The 14,359-nt window shown below is 51.6% G+C and overlaps 1 protein-coding gene across 1 annotated transcript in view; it reads left to right on the top strand.

Moving 5' to 3' along the window:
- Window positions 1–14,359, top strand: part of CFAP92 (cilia and flagella associated protein 92 (putative)) — a 42,953-nt gene that overhangs the window by 24,328 nt on the left and 4,266 nt on the right. The window contains exon 11 of the mRNA XM_078776804.1: window positions 9,971–10,164. Within this exon, the coding sequence (XP_078632930.1) occupies window positions 9,971–10,164 (194 nt within the window). The remainder of the gene's footprint in view (window positions 1–9,970; window positions 10,165–14,359) is intronic.

The following is a 14,359-nucleotide window of genomic DNA, read 5'->3' as shown; positions in this document are numbered from 1 at the left end:
TTCCTTGAACTTCTTTCTCTTCTCGTCAATCCTCTTTCCAACTTCCTCATCCCACCACCATGTTTCCGAGTGCCTCGGTGTCCTTTTGTCCATCCACATACCTCACCAACGGCTCCCAACAGACTATCTTTCATTGACATCCAACCATGTTCAAGCTCAAGCACATCATCCTCTACCCTACTCAGCCTCTCTTTTAATGCCCCCCTTACTGTCACCTCTTTCAACCTCCACACCTTCATTCTCGGTTGGTACTTCACCCGACGAGCTCTCCTCGCACCTTTCACCCTTATGTCGCAGACAACCAAGTGGTGCTGTGAAACAGCCTCCTCCCCCGGGATCACCTTTGTGTCCCGGAGGTGCCCCCTATCTCGCCTACGCACCATCAGGTAGTCCACGGTTGTCGTCGACCCACCTGACGTGTATGTAACAAGCTTATTATCCTCTTTCTGGAACTGAGTATTACAAATCAACAAAGCAGCTCCATCAGCAAACTCCAAAATCCTTTCACCTTCTCCATTTCTCACACCATAACCATAACCCCCATGAACTCCCTCAAAACCATCCATACTCCTTCCCACATGTCCATTTCGGTCTCCTCCTACCACAACAACTTCCTCATCTTTCACGTTTTCCATCAGCTTCTCTATCGCACACCAGAACTTGTCCTTCTCTTCATCGCTCCGACCAACCTGCGGAGCATATCCTGAGATGACGTTCACCAAGAGCTTTCCAATCATCATTTTCACCATCATCAAACTGTCACTCACTCTCGTCACACTCACCACACTGTCTACAAACTCCTCAGAAAACAGGACACCAACGCCATTCACGCCCTCCAGGCACCCTTGCCACACAAACTTGTATTTCTGTCCCTGCCTACCCTTCACCATTCCCACACCACTTCCCTTCCATCTCGTCTCTTGCACACAACATATGTCCACTCTTCTTCTGACCAATACTTCCACCACTTCTCCTGATCTCCCTGTCATTGTCCCTACATTCCATGTCCCAAACCTCAGAAACCGATCTCCACTTCGGGCTGTACCCTGCCCATATGTAGTTGTAATTGTCATGGTTCTCTTTTTGAGGCAATGTTTTTATGGCCGGATGCCCTTCCTGACGCCAACCCTCTTACGACACGCAGGGATACGGTGTACCTATTCTAACCAGGGTACACACCGGGAAAGTGAAATATTGGATGTTTGGATAAATATATACACCCTTTTTGAAGAGAAATAATGGCTTACCTTCATGAAAGGCTTTATCGTTGGTCAGTCCAACATCACCTCGCAGGGATCTTTTCATTTGGCCTACTCAAAAATCATTGCCTTGGAAACACAATCTACTCCCAATGAGTAATTAAAGTATGCAATTGTAATATTATTTCGAATTTGAGGATCGCATCTCGTGGACTAAATAAGGGTCTTGCACGCCATGGTGATACAGTCGACAGGGGTCCTTTTCGGCAATAACGTAAAGTCTCTTTTTCACCTTTTTGTGCGATCTGCTTTCATTATATTAATATATTTATACAGTATTAATATACTTACCGATAAAAAATATATACCTATAACAAACCAACGTCGAATCGAGCCTCGTGTTTGGAACGCCGCCATGTTGAGCGCCAGCTGGCAAGGCGTAGGCTGCCATTTTGTGTACTCGCTGTGGTGATTTACATTTTCGCTCATTTCTCCCTTGAATTTCACTTTTAAAAAACTATATCATCTTAAAATACGCCATTTGTGTCTGTCCGAAGAATTTTTGATGCCAATACATTCCGTCCTTACTTAATATCCAATGTCAACCAAACTTGACAGGATGACCAAGGGTTACATAATGAAGGTTGTAGCGCACACATTTGCCCCCCTCCGCAAGGGGGATTTCTCCCCCGAACGGCTTTTCCCCACCATTGCCATCAATGGGGTAGAGTGTTGAGGTGTATATCAATGTTAAATTAGCTTTATCGTGGCGTTTTTCCAAAGAAGAAGATTTATCATGGCGTTTTTCCAAAGACGCTTTTAATAACAAAATTAATGATAATCGCATATTATTAATGTAATTACAAAACAATATTAATACTAATAATGTCCCACTTCCCCAAGGCGTTTTTCCTGCAGTGATAACGTGTATAAATAACTTATAGTTGTGGCGGACACGATGGCTCGCTGGCGCAGACATAATTCCGCGCACCAGTGGGCGTCGGCCACGCCCCAGGTGAGGCATGGCCTCCAGATATACACGCGGGCTCGCAGCCCCGAGCATGGCAGTGCTGACGAGTGAGCAATGAATAAAGAGCTCAATTTAAACAAAGGTAGGCCACAACGCTTTAGGTTAACGTGTGTGCCCAGCACCACACTGGTGACCCCCACTGGTTCAGCCGTTGCTGTTCCCCGAATGCGCCACGGCCGTCAACGCTGTTGCGATCAAGCTCCCGGAGTTCTGGGAAGCACAGGCCGACGCCTGGTTTCTACAGGCCGAGGCCCAATTCCAGCTCCGGGGCGTCACGGCGGACGACACGAGGTACTTTTACGTGGTCGCTGCCCTTTGGATCCGGCACGGCCGCCCGAGTCGTGTCCTTCCTCCGGCACCCGCCGGACGCGAGCAAGTACGCGGCGCTCAAGCGACTTCTCCTCGACACGTTTGGCCTCACAGAGGCCGACCGCGCTGACCGTCTTTTGGACCTTCCCGTCCTTGGCGACACACGACCGTCCGCCCGCATGGATTACATGCTGTCCCTGCTCGGCGACGGCCACGCGGATTTCCTTTTCCGTGCTCTCTTCCTCCGCCAGCTACCTGCACAGGTACGGCTAGCGCTGGCCGGGTCGTCCATTACGGCACCGCGCGTCCTGGCCAGGGAGGCGGACAAGTTTTTCACAGCCCACGACACACGGCCGGCATATAGCACGGCCGTCGTGGATCCCGGCGCCGCGCACGGCGCGAGTGGTTCGGATCGCCACGTGGCATGGCGTTCGGATCCTCCCGACCACGGCAAGGTTGTTCGGATCCGCGCGTGGCCGCCGCCACGCCCCGCCCACCACCGTCGTCACAACTGGCACGACAACCACCACCGGGCCAGACCTGGTGCCACTTCCATACCAGATTCGGCCACAAGGCCAGGTCCTGCTGCCCGCCTTGTACTTTTGGCAGGTCGGGAAACGGCCAGGCCGGCGCTCGCTTCCTGCCATGAGCGTCGGCCATACTGGCAGCCTTCTGTTCATAACAGACACCTCCTTGGGTCGTCGCTTCCTGTGCGACACGGGAGCGCAGGTGAGCGTCCTCCCTGCCTCCGCATCCGACAAGCAGGCTGAGGGCCGGGGCCCGCTTTGCTTGCCGCCAATGGCACGCCCATCCACACGTTCGGGAAGCGTCGTCTCTCGCTGCGGTTCGGGGGGCAGCGCTTTCAGTGGTCGTTCGTTACCGCTAGTGTCCCCATGGGCCTACTCGGAGCGGACTTCCTCTGTGCGCATGGGCTGTTGGTGGACGTGAGGCACAGACGCCTTGTCCAAGCCGAAACCTTCAGCTCGCTCGCTTGCGCGCTGAGCAGTTCGTTGAGCAGCTCCCTGGGCGGCTCACCGGGCGGCTCGCCAAGCGGCTTGCTGAACGGTTCGGTCCCGGTGAGGTTGGTCTGCACGCTTCCGGCAGCGGACGAGTTCACACGCCTACTCGCCAGTTTCCCGGCCCTCACGCGGCCCACATTCTCGGCGGTGGCCGTCAAGCACGGGGTGGAGCATCACATCCCCACCGTCGGGCCACCGGTCTACGCCCGGGCGCGCCGCCTCGACCCGGCGAAGCTCGCCGTGGCGCAGGAGGAGTTCGCCACGCTGGAGCGACTGGGCATCGTCCGGTGCTCCAACAGCACATGGGCATCGCCGCTGCACATTGTGCCCAAGCCCGGTGGCGGGTGGCCGCCGTGCGGAGACTACCGCCGCCTCAACGATGCGACCACCCCCGACCGCTACCCGGTCCCTCACATCCAGGACTTTTCCGCCCGGTTGGCGAAAATGTCCCTCTTCTCCAAGGTGGACCTCATCCGCGGATACCACCAGGTCCCCGTCAGGCCAGAGGACATACCAAAGACGGCCGTCATCACACCATTCGGCCTCTTCGAGTTTCTGCGGATGCCCTTCGGGTTGAAGAATGCGGCCCAGGCGTTCCAGCGGCTTATGGACAGCGTCTTTCGCGACTTGGACTTCGTGTACGTCTACCTGGACGACATCCTCATCGCAAGCGCGGCCCGTGAGGAGCACCTCCGCCATCTCCGCACGCTCTTCGAACGCCTGTGCCGGCATGGCCTGATCATCAACCCCGCGCCAAGTGCCAGTACGGCGTCACCGAAATCGACTTTTTGGGGCACCGCGTCACCAGGCACGGGGCCATCCCCTTACCGGCCAAGGTGGAGGCGGTCAGGGGTTTTCCGTGCCTCCGCACGATCAAGGGGCTCCAGGAGTTCCTGGGCATGGTGAACTTTTATCACCGTTTCCTGCCCCGCATCGCCCAGCTCCTGCGCCCCCTGCACGAGGCCCTCCGGGGGAAGCTGGGCAAAGGCGACGTTGCCTGGACCGAGCCGATGGACGCGGCGTTCGCGGGCGTGAAGCTCGCCTTGGCTAACGCCACCATGCTCGCGCACAAGGCGCCCGATGCATCGATCGCCCTCACCACCGACGCGTCGGACTACGCGGTGGGCGCGGTGCACGAGCAATGGGTGAAGGGAGCTTGGCAGCCGCTGGCGTTTTTTAGCCGGCAGCTCCGCCCGCACGAACGGCGGTACAGTACCTTCGACCGCGAGCTGCTCGGGCTCCACCTGGCGGTCCGGAACTTCCGCCATCTGCTCGAGGGCCGCCCGTTCGCGGCCTTCGTCGACCATAAGCCCCTGGTCTTCGCGATGGCCAAGGTCGCTGAGCCATGGTCGGCCCGGCAGCAGCGTCACCTCTCGGCCGTGTCCGAGTACACGACGGACATCCGGCACGTCGCGGGGAAGGACAACCCAGTGGCGGATTGCCTTTCCCGGTCCGTCGCCTACGCGGTCCACCTCGGGATCGACTATGCCCGGATGGCGGCGGACCAGTCCGCCGACCCCGCCGTCCAGGCTTTTCGGACCGCCGTCACGGGCCTCCGCGTCACCGAGGTACCTTTCGACGGCGCGGGCACGGCCCCCTTGTGCGACGTCTCCCTCGGCCGGCCTCGCCCCATCGTGCCCGCTGGCTAGCGCCGGGTTTTTGACGCCATCCACGGCCTGTCCCACCCGGGCACGAAGGCCTCCCAGAAGCTGGTCGCCGACAAGTTCGTCTGGCATGGCCTCCGGAAGGCCATCCGCGATTGGGCCAGGACGTGCCTCGTGTGCCAGCGCGCGAAGGTGCACCGGCACACCCAGGCCCCATTGGCCCCGTTCACGGTGCCGGAACGAAGGTTCGACCACGTACACATGGACCTGGTGGGACCTCTGCCCCCCTCGTGGGGTTTCACCCATGTCCTGACAATGGTGGACCGCACCACCCTGTGGCCGGAGGCCGTGCCTTTGGCGGCGACGACGGCGGTGGACGTCGCACAGGCGTTCATCGCCACCTGGGTCGCCCGGTTCGGCGCCCCCTCGGACATCTCGTCCGACCGCGGCCCCCAGTTCACCTCGGAGCTCTGGGGGGCTGGTTGTGTCCAGCTGCCCCGCACCACGGCCTACCACCCCCAGGCCAACGGCCTGTGCGAGCGCTTCCATCGCGCCATGAAGGCCGCGCTCCGGGCCAGCCTTCACGACGGCGGCTGGGTCGACAGGCTCCCCTGGGTCCTGCTGGGCCTCAGGACGGTGCCCAAGGACGACCTGCGCGCATCCGCGGCGGAGTTGGTCTTCGGACAACCACTGCGGGTGCCGGGCGAGTTCCTCCCCGACTCCACGGCACCATGGTCCGCGGCGCAGCAGCGCTCCGCCCTGCAGGAGACCGCCCGGAGGTTCGCCCCGGTGCCGACGGCGCACCACGGTTGCCCGCCAACGCACGTCGCCCCGGAGCTTCGCACGGCGGAGTACGTGTTCATCCGCCATGACGCCCACCGGACACTGCTGCGGCCCCCGTACGACGGGCCCTTCCGCGTGCTGGAGACCGAGGCGAAGCATTTCACCCTGGACATCGGCCGTACTCCTGACCGCGTCTCCGTGGACCGCCTCAAGCCGGCCCACCTCGACTTGGACAACCCCCCGCCAGCGGCTCTGCCCCCGCGTCGGGGCCTCCCCCCGGCGGGCGGACCCCCGGCACTGCCCAACCCCGCCATCACGCCACCCCCCTGCCCTGCACCCATCCCAGATGCCGCCAGAGGCATCCCAGATGGCATCCCGGGCGCCGCCAGCCGCCAGAGGGCGCTTCGGCCGGGTCATCCGGTTGCCTCGCAAACTGACCCTTCAGGTGCGCGGGAATTCTGGGGGAGCGCGTGTGGCGGACACGATGGCTCGCTGGCGCAGTGACATACTTCCGCGCACCAGTGGGCGTCGGCCACGCCCCAGGTGAGGCGTGGCCTCCAGATATACATGCGGGCTCGCAGCCCCGAGCACGGCAGTGCTGACGAGTGAGAAATGAATAAAGAGCTCGACTTAACCTAAAGCGTTGTGGCCGACCTTTGTTTAACGTGTGTGCCCAGCACCACATAGTTATAATTATAACTAGCCGAAACCCGTGGAACATCCACGGAAGGGAGGATGTGGTGTATGGATAGAGTGTACCATTTTGGATGGCATAGGAGATTTGCTTGTCCGAGTTAGAGTTAGGAAGAAAGATGAGAATGAAGAGTGCGTTTATGAACAACGATCGCCGACACCGGCACAAATGCATGCTCTGGATTGTCCACTCAGTGGACGGCTTGCTTTCGCCTTCGCCTGTCCAATCAGCGGACAGCTTGCTTCGCCTTCGCCCAGCAGACGCCAATACGATGGCGTCGTAAGATGGCGTCGTATCGGCAGTTAATCGGATGCTTTTGGGCCCCAACGTCGGCTAATTCAGATTTTTCGAGTATGTCTGTACGTGATAACCAAAGAGCGCGGTTCGTAGATTGTAAATCCATTAGTGCCGTGGGCATCGGGTCACTGGGTGCGGCGTAAAAGGGATAACAAAGTCGAGTCCTTACGCTATTATTATATAGTGGTGTTTCTGTGGGAGCAACGGCTTCTACAGGAAGTAAAAATATTATAAACCACAAGCACGTATGCTTTGCTTTTTAAACAGTCTCTAATGCTCTTTATAACACGAAATGAAATTTGGAGGAATCCCGACATCCATGAAGTAAGGTTTACTTACAGAATTGAGCGAAGATCTATGGTACTCTATATATAACCCACAAATGTTAAGTTCATAACATGGCCCTTTCTGCTGCTACCATGACATTTTTCGTAGCGAACTTCTGAAACTCGCTCCCACTGTTTAATACGAAACAAAGGAAAAGCTCAGGTTGTGCTCCTTTCCCAAGCAGCTAGCTATCGCTTGCCAAGACAGCCGTTCCTTAACGGTTTTGAATGGAGTGCTTGCTCAAATGCTTAAACCACTTGGCGATCACTCCACAAGAAACTTAGTAAATGAACACACACCCAATGTTCTTGAGACCCAACCATAGATTGACTGTAATCTATATACCCCAAAGAGGAATGACCCTTCCTGCCCTCCCGGAATCTGCGGGTGTACTAGTTTATTAAAAGGCAAGTATTTGTGATTGCTGTTTTTGGGATTGGAAGACTTTATCTATTCGCCCTTTTGAAAAAAAAAAAAACCGGGGGGAATATTGCAATCCGCTACGTCTGTCTGCCTGTCCATCCATCACGTTATATCCTCCTAAACGATTGGGTAGAAATTCACCAAACTTGTTAGTTATGATCATCACGTGGCAAGAAGATGCAACGGCAGTGTCATTTTGGCCCCACCCCTTGCGACGGGGTTTAAAGGTCAAATACCAAAAAAAATGCAATTACAGGCACATTTTTCATCATTAATGACACTTGTATATTTGCTTAAAATTGCCGTTGCTTCCTTGTTAAGCTGAGAAGTTTCTGACAATCGTTTTGGAGTTAACATTCGCTGGGGTGATGTTTCAACAGGAAGAACTTCATCTGCTCACTGTGGTACGATACCTATATACTGTAGGCTTATACCTGTGGTACTATACCTATAGACTGTAGGTTACCTATATGTATACTGTAGGCCCATTAAGTCATTTGCCAAATCTTTGCTTGATGCACGATTCACCTTGAAGCAAATCTTTGTTCCATACTTGATCAAGAGCTGTTTGCTAAATGATAAACGACGTTAACCAGAGTGACGTCACACGGGGCCGACCTGGGCTGTACCAGTTGATTGGTTTACGGCATTTTCAGTTTTGGCCACTGGTGGCATCATCGCCGACAAATACGATGTCTGGAGGGGCGTTTGTCATTATTACAGAGGACAAGATGTCTCTCAATAAATAAAAACTTTTGAACTACAGGTATTTGGTTTGCTAAAGACAACAACAACAACAGGCATTTTAAGGCCATTTTCCCTGCAAGAGCAGGGTTAGCCGTGCCGTCCCCATGACAATCTTCTCCATTTTGCCCTTTTTTCTGCATCTCCCATTGTTAACCCCCTTGCCCGCATTTCTTCTTCGACCATCTTTAGCCAAGTCTTTCTCGGTCTTCCTCGTCCTCTACTTCCTTCTACATTCATTTCCATCACTCTTCTCAACCAGTCACTTTCATCCTTCCTCAACACATGACCAAACCATCTCAACCTGTTCCTCTTCACAGCGTCAATCACAGGCTCTATTCCCATCATCTTTCGCAATTCATCATTTGTCTTCCTCTCTCTCTCAACGATACTCCGCACATCCACCGAACCATTCTCATTTCCACCCTTCGTTGCTGCTCTACGTTCATTACCCATGTCTCACTCCCATAAATCATAACACTTCTCACACATGCAGCATACACCTTTCCCTTCAGCTTCAACGACACTCCCCTCCTCATCAGCACGCCACTCAGTTCCCGAAACTTCTTCCATGCACATCTCACTCTTGCAACCGTTGCCGAGTCTGATCCACCTTCTCCATTCAGCATGTCTCCTAGGTAACAAAATGTTTTCACACCTTTCAGCTTCACACTGTCTCCAAGATCCAACTCAACATTTCCTCCATCTGCAGCTCCCTCTGTGCACACCTTACATTTGAATGTAGCTGCCACACTGGTTAATGACCCTCTCAAACCACTACATTTTTGATGAACCCACTCAGTGCACATTGTACATTGAATGGAGTTCACTCCGACACCCTTCCTGCACACAGCACACGGCCACTTGCCAGTTCTTTCCACCTCACCACATGCTTTACCACTTGCCATCACCTTCGTTTTTCCGATATTCACCTTCAGACCTTTTATCTCCATCCATTCCTTCCACTTGTTCATCTTTTCCTTCAGTCCATCCATACCCTTCCCAATCAACACCAGATCATCTGCAAACAACAACTCCCACGGTAAACCCTCCTTTACGTTCTGAGCCAGCACCTCCATCACAGCTACAAATAGTAGTGGACTTAGTACCGACCCCTGATGCACTCCCACCTTCACCTCAAACTCACCACTGTTCCCGTCCTTGGTCCTTACAGCTGTGCGCGCTCATTTGTACATTGCCATCACTACTCTGATCAACCATTCCTCCACTCCTAACTTCCTCAATGCCAATGTCACTACTTCACGTGGAACCCTGTCGAATGCTTTCTCCAGATCAACTAAAAATTTGCTAAAGAAAATACCAAAATGCTTAATATGGGTATTATGTTGTTATTGGCTCTTTCCATGAACCACTGGTAAAAGGGAGTTGTTGGATACTGCGATCCCCAATACTTTTAAGGAATTATACCATTTAAGGAATTTTAATTTTAAAGAACTTTTAATTTTATTTTAAGGAATCATTTCATAAGAGTGAAATAAAGTGTGTTTGTAGACACTGATGCAGCTTACCTTTTCTTCCAGGCAGTGGCAAAGAACAGAGCTGCTTTGGGCTTGTATGGGAATGCCAATCTGGGCACATATGACCAACTGGAAAACGAGAAGAATCTCGACATCCTCACGGGGTTCCACGTTTCGGACAAAAACAGCCACGTGCTCATGCTCGAAGGACTTTACAATGGCGTCCTGCAGGAACTGTGCCAAACGTTCCAACAGGCGTACGGCTCGAATTATTTTTCCCTTTTTAACGTTGTATTCTTGTAAAAATAAATGAACAAAATGTTTCCGTAGGAAAGAATAGATCTATAATTTACAATGCACGTTCTAGAGATGCCCCACCTTTTTGTGTACAAGGTCGAGGCTTATGGAGGAGCCAGAACATCAAATGGATGAGGATGTAACAGACCCAAAGGAACAGTAGTAAGAGGGGTGGGGGAAACACTGGCAGCAGGGACGAGGGTCAAAAGAAAGGGATGTCGGGAAGAATGAGGACTAGTGGAGGACACAGAATTAGAAGTTGAGCAAATACTTCGAGACTGAGCACACACATATTCGGAACATCGGTATCAGCAAACCTGAGAATTCACAGGAGGTGTGTCTACATCACACATGGCCCGAGACCATGGCTACCACCTCCTCTACTGCTCGGGTGTCCTCCAGGGCAATATATGCATCAGCCATTGATGCATGCTTATTTCTTGACAAGGAACAATGCTTAGGAACATGGGCTTGTGTTTAACCTCCTCAGACAATTCTCTGGTTTTCTTTCTTTTCTCCATGCTCATTGCGGTGCACACAGTGACACAAAACAGCAGAATGACTCCTTTTCTCTATTCAAACTAGTTGAATGAGCGATTTTTTTAATACTGCAGGCACCTGCAACTCACCACAGGTGAGTTCAATTCCAAAGTAAAGATTTACCTGCTTGAAATCTAATTATTTCTAACAACTTCTAAAAGGTGCCAATAATATTGTCCTGGCCATTTTAGGATTTATTTGTGGAATAAGCTAAGATTTAGTAATTCTTTCAGCTTTTTTGGTTTTGTTCCACTGCAAACCAAAGAAATACATATGTGGATACCAAAATATTTTTTAATTTCAACAATTTTTTGGAAGAAATGGTGAATTATTTGAAAAAAGTGGAAGGGTGCCAAAAAATATATATACAGATTTGGCATTTAATATGGAATTTTTTTTTTTTCTTGACTTGGGTTTACTTTCTGAACTCAGTATATCAATCTGGTCAGTTTCTTTTACCCTTCAGTGATGTCTTTGTTGAAAGAACCATGTCACTGATTGTCTTTCGCAGCAAGAAGTCAATAACAGGATTATATCACAGGTGGCGTGACAAAATGTAAGGACAGGTACATTTGACGATTGGCTTCACAATCGGGTATATAAGGGTCGTTGCGTTCTGTATTAGTGGAAAACAACTGCTGCACGTCTACCAAAGTTATTGCCGCTTCCTCTGGAGATGGTCCGTCAACTTGACAATGCTATTTGTCATGGAGTGGTGGCTTTACGAAATTCTGGCATGAAACAGCGTGCTATTGCTCGGCAGTATGGCATCACTCAAGGTCAGGTGTCAAAGATCCTGAAACGAAATGCTCAGAGGGGTGTCCCTACTCCAATACCGAGGCCAGGACGTCCACGCAGAACCACAAGGAGAGATGATCGCCAGCTGCACCGGTTAATCCGCAATGGCCGTACCAATCAGCTAATCGGCTTAGGGCTGAGTGGCAGCAACTGACAAATGTGCCTGTATCCAGAAGGCTAGTCAACCAACGACTGGTTCAAGCAGGCTATCGTGCCAGGCGTCCCCTGAGAAAGCCACGCCTGACCAGACAACACTGCCAGCGCCGATTGCAGTGGGCCAGAGAGCACCGTCAATGGCAGCCAGGACACTGGAATCACGTGACCTTCAGTGACGAGTCTAGATTTCTGGTCTATCGTCAAGATGGCCGCGTCCGAGTGCGCAGACAAGTGCATGAAGCCCACAACGAAGATTGTATAGTGCCAAGAGTCCAAGCTGGAGGTGGTGGGGTGACCGTTTGGGCTGCTTTTCATGCAGGGGGCAAAACTGACCTGGTTGTTCTGAATGGAAACCTGAACCAGTTCAAGTACAGGATCATTCTGGAAGAAACATTGCTTCCATTTGCTCGTGCAGCCTTTCGAGGAAATTTGTTTTCCAAGATGACAATGCACGGCCTCATCGTGCTCGCATGATCCAACACTTTCTTGCTGACCGTGGTGTAGAGCATATGGAGTGGCCTGCGATGTCCCCGGATATGAATCCGATAGAGAACTTGTGGGCAGAATTAACGCGTCAAATCGACAACTTGGACCAGCAGCCTACCTCTGTGCGTGAATTGCAGCAGACTATTGTCATTGCATGGCAAGCGATTCCTGTTCCAACCTTGGAAAATCTCATGAACAGCATGCCTCGACGTGGACGTGCTCTCCTGAATGGTCGTGGGGGTTACACGAAGTACTGAACTGTAATTTTACTGTCCGTAATCCCAGATGTAATTTAACTTTTGTTTTTGTTGAAATTTTTTTGGGCTAATGTGCAAAATAAAGATACTTCTGGAAAACACAGAAGTTTAACACAGTACTGTCCATGAATTGAGTTCGATATCAGTTTACATCACTTTCAAGGATCAATTTATTTGCTTCGAAATGTCAAATGTGGTTTTTGTTTCTTTTAAAGGTCACATTAACAAAATCTTGAATAATTTCCACATAATTCCAATGAACTTTTGGTTCTAAATCATCTTGAAAAGTAAGTTCACCCCCACAAAAAAAAGATTCCATATTAAATGCCAAGTCTGTATATATATATTACAAACACACATGGCTCTCACCCGTAATTGGTGGCAACACACTATCAGCTCTCACCTAATCAATCATCCCCAGGTGGCGAGGATCTTAACATAATTAACCCCTCTGCTCTTCTCGGCAAAGACGGCTGCCTAAAGCAAGCAAAATGAGCTGCACAAGATAACCGGTTAGCCCGGCCTGACGTTCAACTAAGGTTGGGGCAGGAATTTGGAATTTGTTCAGAGTGCCGGCAATAGCTTGACTACTCTTTGTGAAGGACACAGTGGGATCTTCCATATCCATCAAGTAATGCCAGCAGTCTGGACTCCCAGTTTAATGTCCATAAGCTCATCCAAAGAATGAGGTTTGTTACCTCCACCACCAAAGGTGGAGGGAGGGTATATTTGATTGTTTGTCTGTCTGAGCACGATATCTCAAAATGTTATGAACGGATTATGACATAACTTGGTAGATTCTTGACATGAAACTTCAAGCACGAGTTGGGCAGGTGACAAGAACAAGCCGATTAGATTTTGGTTCAGGTCCAGATGCAGTTCCGGCCGATCAGTGGGATACAAAATGTAAACTGTTCAGCCTGGTGGAGGTATGTGCTCTACCGAGTGCTGTTGTAGTTTACATCAAAAGTTATAAAGGTTCAAGGTTGCACAAGGACTTTATGGATATCCTATCTATCTGATCGATTTCTTATTTGAAGGAAATCTAGAGTTAACAGCTGTTACGGGGTCCCCCCCCCCCCCCCTTACCTCTGGTCTCGGTGGACCTCCGAACCTGGAGAGGGTCCCGGCAGAAAGATGTTTTATCCTTGGTTGAAACCCAGCAAATAATGTCCCTCAATGGAACCAGCAAAATGAAACAGCCGAACCAATGATGCAACCACATCAAGTTATAAACAAACCATACTATATTATAAATCACACACAAAGAGCCATACAGCAATGGGGCAATCACCCCTACTTTCAAATCTTACGATAACATCCTTGTCAAGCCCCTTAACCCCACTCATGGCACCTCCCCCAATGTCTCTGCTCCCCTCCAAGGCGAAGTCCCAATGTCTCTGTGCGCTCCCGCGATCGGGGAGTCAAGGCCCGGTGGTCAATTGAGGCGTAGACGAGCAAGACGACCCCGAGGTCACGTGCTCAGCCCCCAGCAACACAGCGGTGGAGAGGAACCTCACAAAGACGTGCTCCGACGTACACGTTGCGGTTCAACCCGCAAGCCTCCGTATAATTCTCACATGTCCCTTTCTGGCACAGCTGTTCCCGGCAATCCACCAGGGAATAATGCCCAGCCGACGCTGTTGGAACCCATCTGTGGATCGGTCCCATCGGCCGATGGGTCTGACCCATCTGTGGATGCACGAGAAATGACAATGCAGACCCATCGGCCGATGGGTCTGCGCCATCTGCGGATGTGTTGTTCACCTTGAAGGAATGTGTATGCATCAATGGTGGAGTAGACCAGCGTTTTTAAATGGAGCGACATTATCTTATTTTTATCTTATCGACAAACGGTTATCGACAAACCACATGTCACGGACTGCTTTATAAACATTTGACATCAATTGCTTATTTT

Source organism: Myxine glutinosa, chromosome 4 (assembly GCF_964187855.1).
Source record: "Myxine glutinosa chromosome 4, kmMyxGlut1.1, whole genome shotgun sequence".
NCBI lineage: Eukaryota > Metazoa > Chordata > Myxini > Myxiniformes > Myxinidae > Myxine > Myxine glutinosa.
Note: the sequence above shows the minus strand (reverse complement) of the source record. Positions and strands in the feature narration are given on the sequence as shown.